Here is a 17019-nt window from a genome sequence, read left to right on the forward strand (position 1 = left end):
GGCCATTTCCTGATTCCTTCTAGAATCCAGCGGCACAAAGTTTATACCCTGTGCTTCCTAAAAGCATATACCATGGCTTTCTTAAAGGAATTATATTTTTTAAAACAGAACTTCTTAAAGCACTGATACATGAGTAACTTTTCACTAAATGTTTAATATTTCCTTATAAAAAGGCTTCTTTCATTAGAAAAACAGACACCCCAATGATCCTAAGAATAGCTGCCTTTGAATGCTTCCTGTGCTTCAGACATTGTGGTTTGCACTCCTCAGACATTATCAAATTTGATGTTAGCAACCTGAGGTGAGGCCTGAATTTTCAAAAGAGATATAGCCACTGGGCAAAAACTTAGAGGCAGTTAAACAACTTGCCAAAGGCCCCAAGTTTTTATCTCAACACATACTACGCTACCACCCTAGGCAAGACAATACCAGAGTTCAAGGCAAAATATTAACAGCAACCAGACTTTACAATGAGGAATGTGAGGTCTGGAGAGGGGCAATGACTTGTTCAAGACCACAAGGTGGCGGATCCTGTACTAGGTTCTGAGAGAGTGCCCTGCCCTCTTTAACGCTCATACAAACGGCAAAATGGGCTTCGCAGGAACGTTCGGTTAGAGGAAAGGAGAATATGATTTCATGCTTTGGGAATGTGGGCTGTATCCAGGCAAAACAAACAGTATTTTTTCCAAACAAAATTGCAGTATATATAACTAAAGCTGAAACGTACTTATCCACCCAGGGCATAAGCCTTGAGAAACCCAGAGCTACTTTAATGTCGCTATTATAACTGAATGCATCACAAAAGACAACTTACTCCAGCTGTAACCAAACTCATCCTCTTTGTCCACATCTTCTGAGACTTTGCTTGTGGATGACTGTGTATGATCGCTGCTCATGTCTTTAGACGCTGAAGAAGGGGGTGGAGGCACATTGCACAATGGAGCCTTTTCCGGCTCTGATTCTGACTGACTGGGTGCCTGCGGGAACAAGAAGAATACAGTGGGTACGTGCAGTCTAAGGAAGACCAACTTAAGTAAAAGAAATAAAAGTATAATGTCAAAAACGGGCTTTAAAATATCTAACACATATATAATCAAAAAATGTATATACAATGGTAGACAGGATTCAGGTAAAGTTTAAATATAGTAAAAAATAGCATAATATATAATAAAAAAGTATAATTCATTAAACTATTATTTGGTATTTTAGGCCAATGATTTTTTTCAATTTGAAGGCTTAAATGACAAGATAGAAAAAAAACTGTGAAAACTTCCCCTTTTGGAAAAAAATTCTCATTCAAAAGTTTTCATAAATATGCAGGGGTCTAGGCGAGATTTTGTGTGTCTAGAAAAGTCTTCCAAGAAATTGGAAAAAAAAAAATGAACAAATAAGTTAATCAAACAATGAAAGGCATTCAAAGGCTGGCAGTCAGACTATATATAAAGAATTCTTCATCGCTACCTGAATCCTCTCTCCAAATGACTCTCTTAACAAACCCATGAAAATGAGCATTACACATGCAGGCTCATCTACCAGGGGAGCTGGTTTGTTAGCACAGAGCGCACAGACTCAGATCTGAGGAGCAGGTTTTAAGGGACGGCCCCATCATTCCCTTGCCAAGGGAGTTCACAAGGTAAGTGAGAAAACACAAGAGACCACTTCATACAAACCCAGAGTACGGCATACTTGCTGTCACTTGGGGCTATCGGTCCTACTTCAAAAAAAGGGCTTGGTATCAAGCTTTTATATTGCAGATTATCAAATAGAATATTAGAGTTGGAAAGGCCTATAAGTCACTGAGCTCATTTTACTCATTTTGCAGATGAAAGACCTGAGGCCATGAGATGATGTTCTTCAAAATCACACCGGTACTATATTTCTTTTAGTTCTTAATCCAATGCACTTTCCATTATGCCATGCTGTCTCCTCCAACTTCCACAGTTAGTACCTAATCCAACGCTCAGAGATACCCACTTAAAGTTCTAACCATGGTATGAAGCTGTCCCTGATGCCTTGAATCAACATTTTTCCTATTCTTATTTTACCTTTTTTTCATACAAAAATCCCTCTGATATACCTCATTTTATATGTGTGGATCTGGAAAAAGATTTTGATGAAAAAAAAAAAAACCTTCTATAGAACACATCAGATGATAAGCATGTACAAATAGTTAGCAATTGTTAACTCTTGTCAAGAACCAGAATACCACAAAATACACCTAATACTACAACTATATAGCACTGAAGGTGATCTTTCTTTGTTGATTCAGAAACCACGTTAGGATGCTAAGCTGCCCCAAAATGAACCTAATAAATATCAATTACTATTTTTCTGGCAAAGTAACAGAGAGCTCATTGGTAGAGACTTATAGGCAATAGATTTTCAAGTGACAGAATCTACTGTGTTCAAATGTTTGGTTTACACACAGCTGGCCACCCAGACAAAAACTACCACTGCAAACAAAACCCTTGTTGTCTTCCCAAATACTGTGCCATAAAACCCTCAGATCAACAATGTACAAATAAAAATGTCCAGCAAACAAACAAGGTTCATTTAACATACTAAGGTAGGGGCGGCGGGGGAGGCAGGGAGTGGGGGAGGGGGGAGTATGGAATTTACTTTTTTTCTGGTTAAAATAAAAACTTCTCTATAACAAGAGAGAATATTAGCAAGGATAGGTTAAGCCCATTTGGTTTTTAAAAAGGGGGACAAAATCTGATTTAAACCTCCCTTAATTTTAATAAATTTATGGACGCAAACATTATAGATCTTGCTGCATATCTTTCCTGAGCTGTTATTTTACTTAAAGATAACAAAATCTGCCTAAAAAACTGTTTAGGAACTGACTTAGGCACACCATTTTCATACCGTGAGTAAACTAAAACGGTGGGTCCTCACATTACTGACTCATCATAAAGGGAATACAAGCCTGTTATTTATATTTACTAAAGGGGCAAGCGATTAGGTGTTCTATTTTACGACTCCCGAAAACCCTCCTTCTGAATGAGATCATGTAATTAGCTTGTGGTTGACACTTAAGATTTATTAACGAAAATACAATTCTTTAACAGAGACTGTTTAGCCTTCATTGGAAAAAAATGCAAAGTGCACTTGAGATCACTCCATGCCATGTATGCACACAAGTGTAACACACACATAGCACACGGTAACACACCTACTTACTCATGAAAATTTCACACTGAGACAAACCTTAAATGGTGTGGGAGCAAAAGGGTTAGTTGGGGAACAACGGAAGATAACTCTACTTGAATTCTGTAATTCCTATAGTAACAGAAAACATATTCCTTCAGATACAACATCTTTGGTTATCCATATTACAATAACATGAAAACCCAATGAATATTCATAAAATGCTTCCTGAAACTGTTGAGAGCTTTCTTCCTTATCATGATCAAATTATCATATAGAGATTCTTGTAAGTAAGTTTTTGTTTCAATTCTGGGTTTATAATTTCATCGGAATATGAGACTATCCAAGTATAGGTTTACAAGCATTGAAACAGGGGCATGTTTCCTCATTCAGGCATTTATATGGACACACTTTATGAATATTCAACATACTCCTGCATACACACAATTATTTGTGGAGTGATTAACTTACAGAAGGGCTTTTTTAGGACCACCTTGTAGAAGTCTGAGAAGGATTTAAATCAATACAAGGCTTTAAATAAATTATGTGTGAAAGTACTTCATACATTTGGCAACTAACAAAAATTCAAATATCAGAAAATTTAACTCACACCAAAATATAGGAAAGGCACTGGACTCACGATTCTCCCTTACTGTTCAGAAGGGCCATCTAATTTCAGCTATAAAAATGAATATGCTCTGGCAAAAAAAAATGTGCTTATGAAAGGATCTGCATGCCCACTCCAAACACACAGTTTTGCTTTTTTTTTTTTTTCCCTGCCCCAATTTAGTAAACAGTGAACTAGGACAAAGGCACAACAAAGAACGAAACATTTGCAAAAGGCAACGAATGGCAAGACAATGGCATTATCCAACCTTGTCAGCGTTGAACTGAAGAGAATCAGCAAATGGGTTAGTGCTGCTGAAGTTGTACTTAGGGTAAAGGTTGTGCGGCAAGGAAGACAAAGGGGATTTCTAAAAGGAAACATAAGAGGCGCTGAGCGCAAAAGAAATATATTTAAAACAACTCAAGTTTTAAGAACAAAGTACTGATTTAAATAACAGTGTGAAATTACTAGATCCAGTCAGATCTAGTCATTAAGAGCAACATCGTATTAAACAGTCTAGAACTAAAGGTTAACCTCTAGCGATCTGGATCTACACCTCGACCTAAATCTGGCCACGAACTACGTAGGATATGAGTTGGTGAAACTGATACTACATTTCTTTTATTTTCACTGTCACAGACAGATGCACATACACGTTGCCCAATCTATATATTCACGTATGTCCCATGCATATCAATAAACAGGTTTCAAGACGAAAACCATAAATGTTTTTTGTTTACGTTTAAAAGCAAAGTATGCTTCTATTGTAAAACAAAAAAGAAACAGTCTATCTGCTGCAGAATGCAAATTAAACATTTGTCTGCTAGTTCACTGGTAACCTTCATGATTCTTTTATCTTGTTTCCCAGGAAGGAAAATTTTCAAACTTAGATTGGATATTCAAGTTACATCAGGTCAATAGGATTTTTCCCTTTAAAAAGGGAAATCAACAATTTTACATAAATGAACCACCCTACAGTGGTGTTCTTTATTTCTGCCCTTTTTTTTTTTTGTGGAGGTAGAAACATTGATTTTTAAAAGTTTCCTATAAAAGTTCCCATATGAGAGGGAATTTATGAGGCTATGCATATACTGAAGTCCTGCCTTAGAGTGTTTCTCACAGATTTTGTGGCTTGCTTGAGATACTCCCTGAGCTAGGACTACTGGAGTTGAATATATGTATTAAAGGCAGGATGACTGCCAGATAGAATTTAGCATTTTCATAGCTTAAAAAAAATGAAAGTAATTTCCTTAGCACAATAAATTCTTCTCCTTCTTTTCATACCCGCTATCTTCTTCTTTTATTGACTGTATCTTTCAGGGGAAATTGCAGACATTTAAAATTCATTTTGGCTCCAATTAAATGTTTGTGTTACTTCTGTCTATAAAAAAGCCCTACTGGCAAGCATCAAGAGTAGGGAGAGGTTGTCATGTGACGCCACCCTGTACGGGAGAATACTCTGGAAAGGCTCTATCCTCAGTACGCCTGTACTAAAGCTTATGCCACATTACCCTTTCAATCTGCTCTTCCTGCAATGTTTTTCCTACAGAGGGAAGATGGGAAAAAGAAATGGGCACAATGACATTTCTGCTCATCTCAACTTTCTCTCTGCTTTTCAGTTTAAATGTCAACTCCTGCTTTACAAAAGAAAAGATCACGAATGCCAAGGAACGCGACCGTTTATTAAGGGTGGGAGAAATGACTAGGCAGAGATTAAAATCATATTCTAGGCAAAATAATTCCATGCTATGGAAGGTGGAAATTATTTCTGATCCTCATACATGGAATTTTTGGGTTTTAAAGTTCCTTTATAATTCTATAGAATAATAAAAAAAAAACATAATGGTAAGAAATGGAATATTTAATGAGAGCTCTCCTTTCCTGTTTTGGTTTTTTTTTTTTTTTTTTGTTTGTTTGTTTGTTTTTTTTTTTTTTAATTTGCAGCTCCTACATAGGATTAGAATTTGGCCCTGATAGCAGAGTATAAAGTACAGCATGAGTACAGCAAATGGAGTGGTAGATCTATTACTATGAAGAGATTTATAGGAACAGGCCATATTCTTTATTAAAAAATCAATGATGAAACTTCTACTTATAGTTCGAAGGGCTGATAAAAACGAAAATGTTATTAACTAAGACAAAGCATAGGAAAGACAAAACCATTCTCTGGTCCATATTAATAGGGTCTGTCCACCCTTTGGTACGACCATGTGGTCCAACGGATGGAACTGTCAGTAATAATAAGTACAGAATATATTATTAATTATCATGAGGATTATCATCATCATTCTCAGTTCTGGGAAATTCTGATTCTTGAATAGTCTAGGTGCCAAAGAGATTGACTATCTTTTCATCCTATGTACAGGATTTTTTTTTGAAGTTTTATTGTATCTACAAAAGAAAACATTTTCCATTAAGAGAGTCTTCTGTATTGGTGATTGTTTTTCCCTTTAGATTACTGGAAACATAATTATTTCCACAAGGAAGTAAAACACTGAAAATAGACCTCATTTTAAATGCAAAAGTGATTCTGATTTCCCAAAGCTGAATGCATATGAAGAGGAGGAAAAATATCTTTCCCCTATTCATCTGAAGTTCTCAGCTCGATCTCTGTAATAAAAAATGGGATTAACAAGAGAAAAGTACTTATGTTGATTTAATGTTAACTTTCACATGACACAGAGCCTTCATTAGATAATGAAGAACTGAAGCAATAGTTAGACTTGAGGTTTTTTACAGGAGGTTTGCTTAAGAGTGGGAAGTCATGGAAAATATGATAGGACAAAAGAGTATGAACACAGTAGGGAAACTGAGGAAAACTTAGGAAGGTCTCTTCGTTCAGATTCTTCCCAGTGTCCCTCTGTCTTTGGAGGCAGGGATGTTCCTTTCCTCCAGGTATGGGGAGGGCGCCTCTCAGAGGAAGGTTTTACGACCTGCATCAGGGGAGAAGGGGGAGGTCTGAGTCCTTCCAGCACCTGCCTTTTCCTAAATTCCTTTGGCTTAAAATATTCAGTATTCTCTATTTTGGGGTAGCATACTCTGAATCCTGTCACACATAACTTGACTAAACATGTCACTCTAAGAAAGATTTATCCTGGAGTAATTGCTATAAAATCAAGAGTCATTATACCTCAGATAATAAAATAGCGGTATTTTCCAGGTGTATGAGAAAATATCTTCCCAGCTCATTAGAAACTGTGACCAGCATTGAAAGAAATGTCTGCAGTTTAAGTTTTTAAAACTAATATGAAGAATCCTATTCAGCAGTTTACAGTACTGTCCTGCATGATATGCAACTTGGAAATTAAAAATAAAACAAAGGAATAAAACCTACCCACGTACAAAAAAAAATGGTTTTAACTTAAACAGCCATTTGCCAACATCATCATTCTGTATCTACATTGGACACGACAAATGGAAACAAATGTGGAAAGATTTGTAGTTATTTAAACAAACTGAATACCATTTGAAGAGAATTGCAGCATGGCGCAGCCCTACCATTTGGCAGATTTTCTCATCTGAATGGGCAATTATTACCTAACAATAAACAACGGAATGATTAAAAACTGCAGATGTGAAGATAACTGCTCACATGAAGAACGACTAAATTCATTTCTTACAGTAAACCCAGACCAGAGCTACACCTGTCTTGACAACAGAAGGACCGACAGGATAAATCTGGTCACTTCGAATTCCACTGCACAGAATACTGACGAGTCACTTTTGCTGACCTCATCTATGGAGCTGCCTGCTACTCTCTTTCCATCATTTGAGCACTGATTTCTTGTATTCTTGATTTTAAAGTTATAAAATAATTACCTACTTTAAGTTTTAGAAGGTTCTTTTAACTTCCCTCACATATGTTGACATTTTTCTTTTAAATAAAGCTAATTAATGAGCAGGTATTTGAAAGACAACCAGTATGGCAGGGTCTTTTTGTGTTTTGTTTTCTTTTTACTAAAATCCAGAAGTTAGAACCTCTGTGAACTTCAGAACATTTAGGAAGCTCCTGAAATGATACGCAAACTTTTCAGTGAATGTGTATGGCTCTGAAGAACTTTCCAAGGGGTATGGTTAAGAACTGCTGCACATGAAAATAAGCTTTTTCAGTGAGACCTAAAGAAGGAATAGCTAAAAAAAACAGTTGTAAACTCTTGGCATCGTTTTCCTCTTCGGAATCGTTAGGGCATATCAAATCCACAAAGCCTTGCTTCGTCTCTTCTCCATCAACAACATTCATTAAATTCATTCATCCTACTTTCTCGAATATTTCTTCAAGCCATTTTACCTGTCAGGACTGATGGTAAAATGGGTCAGTAGGTTTTTGTCTGCCAGGGATGAAGACCTTTACAGTGACTGTGGCTGGGAAGCTTCAGTTATGAAATCACTAGTGTATAAACACACAGCTTAAATTTCCACTGTGTAGAATGTTCAGTGGGACAGACAAATACACTCAAGATGATTCACAGGTGATCACGGGATTGCATCAGCTAGAAATTCTGTCTAGAAAGTAAGTGTAGAAGGAAAATGTAATCTCTCGGGCTTCTCAGGGACTCCACCAGAGGTCACACACTATTAAGTTAAACGACTGTATCACGTTCCTCTTAACAACTTATATATTTTGTGACTATGGTGAATACTAACAATTATCCATCTAGACACCGATGGCCATCAATGAATCCTACTTCTCTGTGTCTTCAATGGGCTTCCAGTGTTTATTAAACATGGCAGAAGGGATTTCCAGGATAACTCAATTAAAAAAAAAAAAAAACAAAACAAAACAATATAAATTTTAACAAGTCTCCTGAGATTTCAACACTGGCTATCTGCTCTTAGAGACAACTTGGCCCTTGTTACATTAGCTTCCAAGTTGAACACTGTTTGGGTTTGCCTACCTTGCCCTTTTTGTTTGCTTACCCTTGGTCTGTTTATAATGCTCTGTACCATAAAGACTACAGGGTTGCCTGCTTTCCGAATGGCTTCCACAGCTTGTTCATGGCTTGCATCTCTGAGGTCCATTCCATCCACCTGCAATGGAAGGCCTCAGCTTAACATTTCAAGAAGCTATAGAACAACAGAACAATTTGTGGATCTGGAGTTTTGAGGATCCTGGGTGAGGCTCCTGGAAACTCTGTTTCAGAATCAAAAATAACGGTGACTACTTTTGAGGCTCCAGAACTCTTAATTTGTCCAGGAGACTTGTGGTCCCTTTTTTTAGACACAGATTTCTGTCTCCAATAATCAACTAAAATAATAATCAGTTGAAATGAAGGCTCTGCTTCTGCTTTCCTTACACTATCAGCTGTTCCCTTAAATTAGGAAATCAACATCATTAAAGAAATCATATGAGGGATCTGTCCCACAGCACTGTCTTCATCAGGAAAATCACCATACACATTTGCTTCCGATTCATTACAGATTAGTTTGGGAAATGGGTGGGCGATGCTTTGTGTGTTTCTCTCTGTATACAGACGCTTGAAGTTAAAAACAAAAGTCTGATGTTCGGAAAAATCGGGTTATGACAAGATTAGTTTTGCAAAAGAATCTTTGTAGTAGATGTGACAGGAGCTGGAAGCCAAGAATTTGTGCTTGTTAGTAATTCTTATATAAATAGCTTGAAAATGAAAGTTATTTTGTAACCTTTTTTTGACCATGGAATGCCTGGGTGATGATCAGGTCAGCTTATGCACTGAATAGGAAGGAGAATAGTTTGAAAGGCCAAATGCTAATCCTGCCAGGTTAAAACTATAGGATACTGTTATAATTTTATCATTTCCAATTACCACAATATGGTATATGCAACAAAATAGCAAAATCGGAGTAGGCACAATTCTGGAAAAGAAAATTAATTATTCAATCTCTGCATAGGACATTATCACCTTTAAAAGAAGTACATGCATTTAATTGAAAACCTCCCTCAGGTTGCTACTTAGATAATGTATTACATCTTTCAGTGCATATTAAAAATGGCTTTCATTTTTGTAGAATAAAAGTTAGTGTTCACATCCACTAAATATTCCATCTGTGGATGTTTACCAGGACGTTACAGATCTTTGCTCAAGTCCAAAGAACTCTATACTTAGAATGGAATAGTGTGCAGGTCTCTACTCGTCTAGTCTAAATACATTTTTAGACACTTGGCAGAGACATGTTTTAGAATCTCCAGGATCCCAGAGGCCTAAGGCTTTCTTACTTACTAGAAAAGCCCCTGTATATAAGAGCCTTCAACAAACTAGTGCTAAAACGCATATAGTATTTTACCACACACAGAAACATACTTTCTTTTCAATTTGAAAGGGATGCTTTAACTCCCTCAATACATTTAAACAACATTTTGGTACAAACCATAATCAGTCCTTTCTAGAAATAATTATAAATGTTTCCTTACTTTTTAGCCTTAGGTCAAAGGTATTTAATAGTGAATTATCCATAAAATAAACTGCCCTGTGATAATCTGAAATTGGGAACTTTAGATAGTGTTCTAGCTAAGAAAGAGTTCTTTAAAAAGGTGCTCTGCACCCACCTGGGTGGCTCAGTCTGCTAAATGTCCAACTCTTGATTTTGGCTAAGGTCATGATCTCACGGTTCATGAGTTTGAGCCCGCACTCGGCTCTGTGCTGACAGCATGGAGCCTGCTTGGGATTCTTTCTTTCCCTCTCTCTCTGCCCCTCCCCCCATTCACACACGTGCACTCTCTCTCAAAACAAATAAGTAAACATTTCTTTTAAAAAGGGGCTAAGATATCACCTAATGAAAGGCAAAGATGCAGGAAGAGAGAAAAAGCCCATTATTCTCCCTTATAAATGGTTGGAGGAAAAAAACAAAACAAAACAAAAAAGACATGACCCTTGTCCTCCCATGTCTCAATCTTCCTCCCTCTTTAGCTCTCACAGACAATCAACCAGTAAAGGACTAAATAAATAAATCCTGAAACTGTTCATTTTAAAGTTGTGGTTAATATGTTATCATCTTTTTCTACACAATTAATGCATTTTAATGCATTATTAATTATTAATTAATTAGTTATATGGATTTAGAAAATGAGAGACAATCACTTGCATAAAGTAAATATAATGGTCCTTATAATAATAAAGTGATTGGTTTCTACTGGGAAGTTGTCTCTTATTCTACTCTATAAATCCTGACAATTTAGCAAATCTGGGTCAGGTACCCTCCCTCCACCCTCTTAACTAAAACTACACTTACCCTGATCAAATAATTTATCACACTGTTCTGAAGTGACTTGATTACTTGTTAAGTCTGTCACACTTGACAGGCAGGCATGGTGCCTTGTTTACTGAAGAATGCCCAGAGCCTGTCGTAGCATCTGGAATGCAACAGCTGTTCCAGGAATATTTGCTGAGTAAATGAGTACTGACCAAGGAAGAAAAGTCTATTTAACATATTATACTTTGTTTTGAATTAAGAGATTAGCAACAATTTGACCAAATACTTCTCTTGTTCATAACAAAGTTACACATACGTGAGTGTGTAAATACACACACACACACACACACACACACACACACACACCCCTCAGTGATAAATGGGCACAGCACTGAGAAGTAGGAGGAAAATCTGAGCCTGGATTGTGGGGGTGGGGCATTTATATAAAAGGTTACCAGCGTGATTAGCATAAAAGATTTACCAAAGAGACTCACTTGGAAAACAATCTTATCCAACGAAGTTAATCTACAATGAAATGATCGTGACAAAGCATTTCTTGAAATAAAATCTCACTGGAGAGCTTAGTTATGATGTACACATTCTGTACATGTATACATAATTTCAAACAATTCAATTTTTCCCCAAGAAATTTGCTTTGTTCTTTCAAACAGAACTTCATTATTTTAATTCAGGGCCAATGTTTTTAAAAATAGTTGATGATACCTCCAAACACCAGTGTCTGAATCAAGATATATAATCTGTCACCATGCTCTAAAGAGAAAAATTATAGATGAAATGGGACATATGAGAGAGAGACGCCTCCACCACAAGCACATTTGACTTTCATGTTGGGTCGAGTAAGCAGTGTAAAGACAACAATTCCCTTAGTAAAAAGGATGGAAGAGGGAGGGAACTTTGGCACAGAAAGCTCACTAGAGGATACCTCTACTATTCTATCTCCGGGTTTCAAGGTTCCATTTGTGCCAGCTGGACTATCTTCAAGAACATGTTTGATGAAAATGCCCCTCATCACTTCACCGTTGCTTAGACGACTCCCCATGCCTCGTCCACCAACAATGCTGATGCCCAAGGATTTGCTTGGTTCTCTCCAAAGTTCAACCCTATAAAGATAAATAAAATTGTAAACTCTTATAAGAAAGCTTAAAGAGAGAAGTCTCACAACACTGGGCTTTGCAATGATTTTTGGATATGACTCCAAAGTCCCAAGCAACAAACGACAAGACAGACAAACTGGACTTCAAAAAAATAAAAAAAAAACAACTTGTGTTAATCAAAAAATACTATCAATAAAGTAAAAAGGAAACACACAGATTGGGAGAAAATACTTGCAAATCACTCTTTATATAGGGATTGATATCTAGAATTCTTAGAGAACACCAAAACATAACAACAAAAAATTAAGCCATCGGGTTAGTTAAGCGTCAGGTCATGATCTCCAGCTGGTGAGTTCAAGCCCTGTGTCCAGCTCTCTGTTGACAGTTCAGAGCCTGGAGCCTGCTTCTCATTCTGTGTCTTCCTCCCTCTCTCTGCCCTTCCCCCACTCACACTCTCGCTTTCTCTCTCTCTCTGTCTCTCTCAAAAATAAATAAGCATTAAAATAAAAAAAATTAAAAAATTAAGCCGTCTGATTAAAAAATGGACAAAGGAATTAAACAGACTTGTCTCCAAAAATGATATACAAATGGCCCAAAAGCTCATGAAAGATGCTCAACATCACTGATCATTAGGGAAATGCAAATCAAAACCACAGTGTGATACCACCTCACACCCACTGGGATGGCTATTATCAAGAAACAAACAAACAAACAAACAAACAAAGAGAGAAAGGAAGTGTTGGCAAGGAGAAATTGGATCCTTCTGTGCTGTTGCTAGAATGTAAAATGTTGCAGTCACTATGGAAAACAGTATGGAAGGATCAAAGGATGAAAGCTTTTCCTCTAAGATCAGGACAAGACAAAGGTGTCCACTTTCACCACACCTGTTCAACATATTGCTGGAAACCCCAGCTAGCGCAATCAGGCAAGAAAAATATTCAGAAGGTACCAGAATTGGAAAGGAAGAATTAAAATCGTCTCTATGGAGATGACACAATTTTCTATACATAAATCAAAAATAATCAAAACACTGTTAAATCTAATCAATGAATTCAGTAAAGTTGTGGGATACAAAATTAACATACAGAGATAAGTAACATCTCTATATACTGACAACAAAATTTCTGGAAAAAAAATAATTGATCTCATTTACAGTAGCACCAAAAATAATAAAATAGTAATACATTTAAGGACTTGACATTTCTCTACTCTGAAAACAACAAGACATTCACAAAATAAACCAAAGAAGACACAGATAAATGGAAAGGTATCCTGTGTTCATGGGTTGGAAGAATATTGCTAAAATGTGAATACTAACAAAAAACATCTATAGATTCAATGCAATTCCTATCAAGATTCCAATGGCATTTTTTATAGAAATAGAAAAAAAAAAAAAACTCCTCTAGAATTTATATGGAATCACAAAAGACTCCATCTAAATAGTCAATGAAAGCCTGAGGAAAAAAGAACAAAGCAGGAGGCATCACACTTCCTGATTTCAAGCTGTACTTATAAAGTTACAGTCATTCAAAACAGTATAGTTCTGGCATAAAAACAGTCACAGAGACCAGTGAAACAGAATCAAGAGCCCAGAAATAAACACAAGAATATATAATAAGGTCAACTAATATTTGACAAGGGAGGCAAGAATACTCAATGGAGAAAAGAAAGTCTCTTCAATAAATGGTGCCAGGATAATGGAATATTTACATGTAAAAGAATTGAAAGGGATTCGTATTTTATACCACACACAAAAATTAACTTGAAATGGATCAAGGATTTAAACGTAAGGCTTGAAACCTATTGTGATAATCTTTCGAGGACACATATAAAATCAAGCCATCATGCTATTTGCCTTAAACTTATACAGTGATGTATGTTCAATTACTTCTCACTAAGACTGGGGGAAAAGAAACAAGAATGGTGATTGCTAGCAAATGGGGGTAGGCAGAAATGGGGAGTTATTATTTAACAGGTACACATTTTCAGTTTTGTAAGACGATTTAAGTTCTGGAGATAGATGGTAGTGATGGCTATGCAGCAATGGGAATGTTCTTAATGCCAGTGATTTGCACACTTAAAAAATGGTTCAAATGGTCAAAAATCGTAACAAAATTTTTAAAAGCTCAATGTAATGTAAGTTAATGTAATGTAATTTTAAAAACTCACTGTAATGTAATGTAAGTTAATTTTTGCCAATTTATGAAATTTTGCCAATGTAAGGTTTTACCGGTAGTGAAACAAAACCATTTTATTAAACACTTTCTCAATTATATGTTTTATAGGGTCTGATAAACACTAATGCCATTCTGAAGCTGATTTGTTACAAGTAAATGCTGGACTCACACTCCTGGCTGGGACACAGACCAATGTAAAAGTACCATTTTCCAGGAGCTCTAATACTGCAGACATTAAGAAACCAAGAAATTCAGCTACCCCTGAACAGATGGTAGCTTCTACACTTGGCAATCAAATCAAGGAAAAGAACATTCCTGCACACTCTATGTCAGAAGCTTATCTCTGTAGAAATCCTCCTTGCCAAGGTAGACCTGGTACCTAACAGTCCGGGCATGAAAAGCAGTGGCTGACAATATCCTACGTGATTTGATCCCACACCGCCACCCTAAATTCCTCTCCCAAAATTCTGCTTTCCTCTCTATACTCCAGCTACCCCAGCATCTTCTTGTTGTTCCTTAAGTAGGTCACGCATGCTCTCTGCTCTGGGGCCTTGGTGCTTGCCACCTCCCCTGCCTGAGTGCACTTCCCCTACCCCTATAATAAACACAGGAACTCGTATTTAGTGACTGCATATAGCTCTAAGAGCTATGAATGCACTAAATTTATGTCTTAAGAAAAGGCTGGGGGATAAGAACAAGGTGATTTGCAGTGAGGTAGGTGTCTGGCTGGGAGGAGGAACAAGCAGCTCAGGGTGTTGGAAAAAAAGCAGAGAAACCTAGCAGAGAGCTCTGAGATAATGCAGTCTGCTCCGTGCTACAGGATGGGAGACAACGCTGGGCATTAAATAGGAAAACAACGCATGGTCCAAACATGGCCTCAATTTGAGGAGCTTTGAGGAGCGTCCAGAGGAGAGGAATGATTGGAGTGTGGACTCCCGTGTAATGAGGGAGGTCCCAGTAAGAAAAGGCTGGGTATAAAGGAGTACCATGGGTGGAGGGAGAGGACAGCTCCTGGCCAGATGAAGGCAGATGAAGTCAGCATTTTTTTTTTTTCATTAGAAATCTATAATCCTAGAGACCTAACTATTTAGTTCGAAAGGATGTTATCAGGTTCCTGAATCTTAATAATATTTGTATAAATAGTTTAAACTGGTTAAAATCCTAGTCCTCATATTCTTTCACTGTGGGAATTCTGTGAAAGACAAGAACCAAAACTCTTTCTTGTTTCTTAAAGCAATTCCTAAGATAAAATGGCAAAGTAAAGATGTCAGTAAATTTAGCCATTTGTAGGGAGACATTTAAGAATTCAGAATACGTATGTAGGACTCCTTAACCCTTCTCTTAAAAAGGAAAAAAATAAAGCAAAGAAAGAAAATGTCTCCTAGGGTTCTTTGTAGTTAGTGTGAATTGGGGAGACCGATTCTTATAATTTCTCAAACAATAAAAATAGCAGCAGGAAACACTTATTAAGAGCTTATCATGTGCTCAGCATTATTCTCTAGATGAGTTTGTTTACTTTCATTCATTTCACAAAGGGAAGAGGCTCAGAGAAGTTAAACAACCTTTGGAAAATAGCACTGTATGTCCACATAGGGTCTGGCAGATAGTAAAGTGTTTTCAAATACAACATATTTGCTAGGAGAAAGGCTGTAACTCCTTAAAACATTGGGGAAGATAACAAGGACCGAGCTGCCGAATGACCAGAGCAAGGAACCAGCTCGTTATTCACTGAACAGGACATGGTAAAACATTCCATGGACAGAAAAAAGGAGATGTGTAAAAGAAAAATGTTATAGAACACGCTCAGACTCAGTTGAACGGAATAATGGCAGCCTTCCTTGAGACCAATACACAGGTTTGCGGAGAATGAAATTCAGAAAAGCAAAGGTAAAAGAGCTCCGAGGCCAGGCTGCCTGAGCTCTGAACTGACTCCCTCTTTTCAAGTCCCAATTTTTTGCTCCTTCACAGTTGTGTGACCCTCTGCAACTTATTTAGTCTCTCTTTTACCCCTCCTCAGCCGGGAAATGGATCCAGTGAGTCTCTCTATGTCAATTACTGTGACGACCAGATTAATGAAGGTATGCAAAATGCAAAACAAAGCTTTGGCACAGAGCAAGCAATCAACAAATCTTTTATTACTCTTATTATGAAGATTGAGATTATGATTACTGCAGCACGGTAAGCAAGATATAAAATTCAATCCAGATGACAGATGAGAAAATGTGTACCCCACCACCTTACTCCTGTTATACCTATACGTTGCTTATTAACACAAGATACCATTTTCTAACCATCAGATTGACCAAAAAACGTGTTTTTTAAATGATCCTATGATGTGGTCACAAGGACACGGGGAAAAGGAAACTCTCATGTATTAGAACTGCCTGATTTAAAAGTTGGTACAGCCACCTTAAAAAGCAATTTGACAACTTCTAATAAAATAAATAATACATTTAAATCTATGAGCCAGCAATTCCTCTTTTGGAAACATACCTAGATAAATTCTCACACATACGTGTAAGGAAATAGATATATTTATTGCACACAATTATTGTAGTTGTGGATAAATGTTAACTACTCAAGTAGCAATCTGGGAATAAATGGTGGTGTATTCATGTGCTGAAATGCACTGCAACAACTAAACTGAATGAATTGAGTATCAACATGATAGATCTCCAAATCACTGGATTGAGAGAAAATAAGCAAGCTAGAAAATGGCACATAGAGTATGATACCAATTCTGTACATGAAAATCACATGCAAAATAAGAGTAACAGCTTATTTGCATTCTTAAAATTTATGC

At 36.9% G+C, this 17019-nt stretch overlaps 1 protein-coding gene across 10 annotated transcripts in view; it reads right to left on the reverse strand.

The window, feature by feature from the left end:
* MPDZ (multiple PDZ domain crumbs cell polarity complex component) overlaps positions 1-17019 on the reverse strand; it is a 159502-nt gene that overhangs the window by 30455 nt on the left and 112028 nt on the right. For 3 of the 10 annotated variants that reach the window (XM_030293424.1, XM_030293428.1, XM_030293422.1), the window contains 5 exons: positions 11868-12045; positions 8675-8785; positions 4026-4124; positions 3211-3282; positions 815-977 (listed from right to left, as the gene is read on the reverse strand). In XM_030293424.1, coding sequence (XP_030149284.1) covers positions 815-977; positions 3211-3282; positions 4026-4124; positions 8675-8785; positions 11868-12045 — 623 coding nt within the window. The remainder of the gene's footprint in view (positions 1-814; positions 978-3210; positions 3283-4025; positions 4125-8674; positions 8786-11867; positions 12046-17019) is intronic. The other 7 variants (XM_030293426.1, XM_030293425.1, XM_030293431.1 and 4 more) reach the window with 4 other exon arrangements.

Source organism: Lynx canadensis, chromosome D4, assembly GCF_007474595.2.
Source record: "Lynx canadensis isolate LIC74 chromosome D4, mLynCan4.pri.v2, whole genome shotgun sequence".
In the NCBI taxonomy this organism is placed as follows: Eukaryota; Metazoa; Chordata; class Mammalia; order Carnivora; family Felidae; genus Lynx; species Lynx canadensis.